This window comes from Aplysia californica, unplaced genomic scaffold, assembly GCF_000002075.1.
Source record: "Aplysia californica isolate F4 #8 unplaced genomic scaffold, AplCal3.0 scaffold00401, whole genome shotgun sequence".
NCBI classification, from domain to species: Eukaryota; Metazoa; Mollusca; class Gastropoda; order Aplysiida; family Aplysiidae; genus Aplysia; species Aplysia californica.
Window position 1 is genome coordinate 590,240 of NW_004797671.1, and position 5,918 is coordinate 596,157.

Below are 5,918 nucleotides of genomic sequence, written 5' to 3' on the forward strand. Positions count from 1 at the left end.
GGGTTGACAGTGCAATGTATAGGTGTCGTGGCAGAACAGGAGTAGAAGAGATGTGGAGTGGGATTGTGAGGGGGTGGAGAAACTGAACTGACCCCACTAATTACATTATTTTAAAATTTAACTTTTTTCTTTGTAAATTATCTCTTAGGTAACCCTGCTAACTTCTACGTTCTGTAAGGTCAAAGAAATGCAATACAAACAATGAGATGCAGCCTTTCAAATTTAATTTTCATTTCCCCTACTTTCTGAAAAAGTGACTACTAGCTGGTTTTAACACTGACGTCTTCATAACCGTACTATTATAGTATATTACACTTTTTATACTTTTGCTCATCAGACTTTTCCGTATGTACCACAGCTAAACTAATATGTCACTAAGACACAGACAGTAGCAATAACTAGTTGTGTTTAAGTTGAGGTGTGCTGACCAACCGTACCGAGTTCTGAAATGACTTTCCAGAGTCTGTGCATGGCGCCCTCGATGAACCTCATGCCGCCAATCTCCAGGTTCACGTCGGGTGTGTTGGGCAGCTGGTAGGTGAACAGACGGCCACCCACCCGGTCAGAGTACTCGAACACAGCGATATCCAGGCCAGACTCCCTCAGCATGTAGGCGGAGTTAGCTCCCCCTGGCCCCGCCCCCACGATGGCCACGTCATAAGAGGAACCGCACACCTCTGGACAGGAGATACAGACACGTCACAATTCTCTCATAGGATGCAGGGATAAAAAAACCGAATATATTCTTCCTATATATTACAATTCTAACCTAGGATGCAATGATCAAGAAAGTGAAATCATGTATAAACATCGCAAATTTTAAGCAAAGTACGCAAATTAAGAAACTAAAATGTGCCTGTACTTTACAACTCTGTCATAGGATAGAGAGATCACGAAACTAAAAACTGTTAAATCACTTTATAAATAACTGGTTAAAAACGTTATAAGGAAATCATGTCAAAATGAAACATTAGATGCTCTCTGAGTTTTAAAAACAACATCACAAAAATGATTTTATTTCTCTGTTTTTAAGCTACTGAAATAGTACCAAATCTGCACTATCAAAAACTTTCTGTTTTTCCACTGTGATCTACATTGAATAACATTCAAGGGCTTGTCATATGGATTATGAAATGCCCAAAGAATCAGCCTGAAAGTGAAAGTATTATGCGATGAATATGAAAACAACAGAGGAAAAACGACTTTAGTCGTAAACTGGAAATTGTGAGGGTGGAATCTTTTAAAGCTTGTGGACTCATAACTTCATAATTGTTTTACTGGTAGTTTAATTGTTAAGTGTTATTGAATGGAAAATCTAACAACAATAATCAAACAACAGTTGAACAGAAATACGGTTATGAGTCAACCAGCGTTCAAAATTGGTACTCTCACGATTTTCAGTTTGTAACTACCGTCGTTTTCCCCCTGTAGTCTTCAGACGTATGTCAGAGTTGTTCAGTTGACTCACTCTCCAGGAGACAGAGTCTCTGAAGTGCAGCCCCCTGGCCAGACCCTGACTGTGACGTTAGCTGGCCCGTTCTGCCGCCAAACCGCCTTGTGGTAGTTGGAAGTCAACACCACCCCACCCCCACCAACATGCAAACAAAAGACAACAACAACCACAACAACCAAACCAAAGCAACAAAGCAACCCCCCTCCTAAAAAAAGAACAATACAAAACAAAACCAAAATTTATCAGACGTCTTTGTGAAAAATAGTATAGGTTTAGATGTTTGCACCGTGCTGAGTACTTGGTCACAAAAATAAATAAGTTATTTCATTGAATATCTGCATACAAATTAAACGTGATATTATAGGCTTCACAACTTTAAGCTAATATACTTTTTGGAGTAATTTTGTAATTTGTGTATTCGCAACTTTAAAAATTAGTTTTCTTTGTTATTTTGTTTTTGTTGTTGTTGTTGTTTTTCGTTTGTGTTCTCAATGTATCCTAATGAACAGAAAACGTACAAAATAGTTCTCCAGATCTTGCTGCGCATTTTCCCCGTTTACTGGCCGAGCTCTGATAAGGTTTGGTGACCGCTGTACAAGAGAAATATTTATATTAAAGTTGTCTCTCTATTTTGATTCTTTTTCACCTTATAATCTTGATGTTCTTTTGATAACATTGACAATCTACTTTTCAGAAAACAAATTTTTAAAACCATACTTAGTCGGAAGCACACTTTTCAAAGAGCTTGCTTATTTCGGTCTACATGTATGTTACACTAGGAACAGCCACCTCTGTCCAATCCTTCACATTGTAAGGTAAGTGTGGGGGGGGGGGGGAGAATCTTCAACGATCTTTATATAACCGACACTGCATCCACAGCAAGTTTGCAAATACCTATAACATTAATAGTATTTATGGTGCGATATAAAAGTTGAGTTGTAATGGGAGCAATGTTCAATCATCCGTACTGTATATCATTCCAAAGTTTTTCCTAATCTTTCATCTGAATTTGCAAATAATGATTTCGACAATAAGGTACAGCTATCGCTTTAAAACAACAACAACAACAACAACAACAACAACAACAACAACAACAACAACAACAATAACAACAACAACAACAACAACAACAACAACAACAACAACAAAACAGTTAAAAAACAGCTTGCTTCTGAAAATTAGATAGTAAAAAAGTATAGACTTAGACTATCAGGCATCTTCGTAAACTGGTCTCTGTTGAAAAGAACGCTGCCTTACCTTTATTACACTGACGCCTGTTTCGGCAGACGCCGTCGGCGTGGACAGAGATGACCAGCGCACAAGCCAGGAGAAGGAAAGCAGACGACATGATCGCGATCTCTCTGATGCTCTCAGGGACACCCTGGCTTCCTGTTGGCTCCGAACGGCTTTATGTAGTCAGGAGGACGTCATGTGATACCCGTCTCTGCCGTCAGAATTTTTCTACTCCAGAGTCGTTGAGGTATTAAGAGATCGCGAGAGATAGATCGGGCGTTGTTGAATACTGACTTGTGGAATTGGCTCAGCTTGGCTCAGCCAATAAAAATATCTCCGATATAAGTAACACAAAGGTTTCAGACAAATTATCTGTCTTTTGACCTGGCTCTACCATATCTATCTCATCAAAATATTATACAATGCCTTACTTTTGTCTAGATGTTTTATTCGCCAGAAGAAATACAACACTCTTTGCTTGTACTCCAATCTGATTTGGCAAGCAGGTTACATGAAATTAATACTATTCGCAATATTAAATACTTTTTTTCTTCTCAATATTTATGTTATAGTATGTGGTACAGTCTGAACTTTTGATCTAGGATAACCTCATCAAAAGCATATTCAACAGTGCAAGACACTGAAACGCCATGGTTAATGGGGCTAAAAAACATAAATGATTGAATATATATGTCAAGCAATGCAGTCATGTCAAAAATATGTATGTCATCTGAAACTATTCGCGGGTGGTTTGGAGGGCGCCACTGGTAGATTCTACTTCTTTATTTTTCCTCTGTTGTTACTGTCTCTCTGTCTTACCTTTCCCTTCACTAAATGACAACTGTTGAGTCGATATTATGCTTCTTACTCAAACCAAATCAAACCTGAAACTATTCCGCTACACAGGCTGCTATACTAGATCACTCAAAGTAGTGTGCCGCGTCACTTCTATTTTTTATAAAGAGAAGCTTCAGCTATCTGGCCCTGCAAGTTGAGATCCCTAAACTTCTCCACATTATCAGCTTGTTCTTTTTTTTAAAGTCTCTAGAGGCATACTAGACAAGCATAACTTCTGCGATTCATGCAACGCTATGCATACAACACGCATCAGAGATGACTAGCAGTTGAAGCATCGATAGTGAAACTTGGTCCATGTTCAAAGACGTTTTGAGTAGGGTAGAGTTCACTCTGTCAGTTTAAAAAAAAAATGTAAATGTTGTTAAGCCCCTTCAACAAATTTTGTGTTACGTCACCGTGGAATCAATCGATAGTGAATTTCTGGACATATGGGGTTAATTGTATAATATACAACATTTTTTCTTTTGTATTGTTTTTTTTTTTCTATTTTAAAATACTCATTTATTTTGAGTAGAAGTTGAGATATCTTCCACTGAAGAAGATGGCTGTAGCGTGGTATCAGAGGTAAAATCAATGAGCAAATAGTCGCCAGATTTGAATAAATTCCTAATCTTGAGCGTCACTGGAAACTGCAAATTTATTTACATTTCCGTGACTTTGAGCAACGCTTTTCTGTAGATTCCAAAAAGAAATGTGTCTTTAAATGGACACCAAAGGCGTTCAGCTCCACCCTCCCCTTCCCATTTTTAAATATTAAAAGAAAACCGAGGAAAATTGACCAACTGGTAAAAAAAAAATTCGGTTTCATGAATTCCATTATTTGAACGAGCGCCTGATTTCACCAACAAGCGACACATTTAGTACATTTAAGAGACGGGCTTACGACCATGAATTCCTGGACCAATGTGGACTTAGAGAGATACAACATCGTAGTAGAAAGACGGAGATAATCGGTGTCTCCCCATCTGGGAATCGAACTGGCGTCTTTTGCAGGCAACAGCTACAAAGATCGTGTATAACAAAATAGTTCACTCATCTCTTTGAACCAATTTAAAAAATGTCCTCAAAATTCGGTGGCGCCACCTTCGAAAAAGAGCGGATTTTGCGAACAGAGTTACCCTACTTGTGTAAAAAAAAACCCAATAAAAGTGAAACTAACAAACTGTGCTATTCCTATACTTCTTCTTGAGAATCGAATGAGAGCTCCAAAACAAAGGCTGCAGCAACATCTGAAGCAATGTGCGGACTTCCCCCGAACACTTATTTTTGGCTGAGTGAACATAAGTCCACAACATAAGCCTATCCCCGAAAAACAACCCCAACCCTAATTCTTAGCCATAACCCTGCAACATACCCCTATATTGGAAAAATAACCCCAATCATAAACCTAACCACAACCCTGAGAATAACTCTTTAGCCCAAAGACCAATAACAGCTGGGGCCAGTCTGCACCCCCCCTCCCCGGGCCATACTTGTGTAGGCTAGGATCAAACCAGTAGGTGATGCTTGTACTGATACAATAAGACTTAAGATGCAATTATTTGCCTCTTTACATTGTCGCCAAGGCTGGGTCGAGATTTCTCCTCCACGGTACTTCAGCAGATTTTAGCCCTTATAACATAATGCTATAAAACCAGACTTACTGTTGAATGTGAAGACAGCAGAATGCATGGCAGTATTGAAAGAACGGTAAACTTTGTTAGTAATCCCATGAGTAGAAGTGAAAAAATTAAATAAGTTCAACAATGTAAATATCTAAGAATATTCCAGAATAATAAAAAGCAATTGCAAAGGTAAAATGATAGTTCCAATAAAAATGAGCCTAATCCTTAAAACATTTAAACGTGTCAATGAATATCAAGTGGAAAATTCTAAAGCATAATGATAACTATTATTTATAATATATTGTCAACCCTTTTTGTAGCAGTCTTTGTTGGACAATCGCTAAAGACAGTGAAATGAAATAGAAGCAACAGAAATGAGGTTTTACGGCAGACTGATGAGGATTTTCTAGAAGAAAATGAAATCAAACGAGGGAGTACTTGAAGAAGCTCATACGGGCAGCTCGCTGATTCAAAATAAAAAGTTCAGGAAAAGACAAACGTACTTTCTGGGACATTTGAAATTGCACAAGGCCCAGATCTCACATGTATAATGTTAGGCAAGCGAGGCAGGGGTAGACCTAAAGCAACTTACTTGGAGAGGTTAAAAAGATGGGTGACAGGAAAGGACAGGAATAATAAATACCTGTATTGAGAGTATTCGAGAAAAGGAATGAATTGCGAAACGCGATCGCCAAACTTTGTCGCAGATCTGTGACTTGATGATGATGATGATGATGATGATGATGATGATGATGATGATGATGATGATG

The 5,918-nt window shown here is 38.4% G+C and overlaps 1 protein-coding gene across 1 annotated transcript in view; it reads right to left on the bottom strand.

Moving 5' to 3' along the window:
• LOC101849555 (L-amino-acid oxidase-like) overlaps window positions 1-2,801 on the bottom strand; it is a 14,293-nt gene extending 11,492 nt beyond the window's left edge. The window contains exons 1-2 of the mRNA XM_005104027.3: window positions 2,711-2,801; window positions 438-677 (exon numbers count right to left, since the gene is read on the bottom strand). Coding sequence (XP_005104084.1) covers window positions 438-677; window positions 2,711-2,801 — 331 coding nt within the window. The remainder of the gene's footprint in view (window positions 1-437; window positions 678-2,710) is intronic.
• Window positions 2,802-5,918: the final 3,117 nt, after the last annotated feature.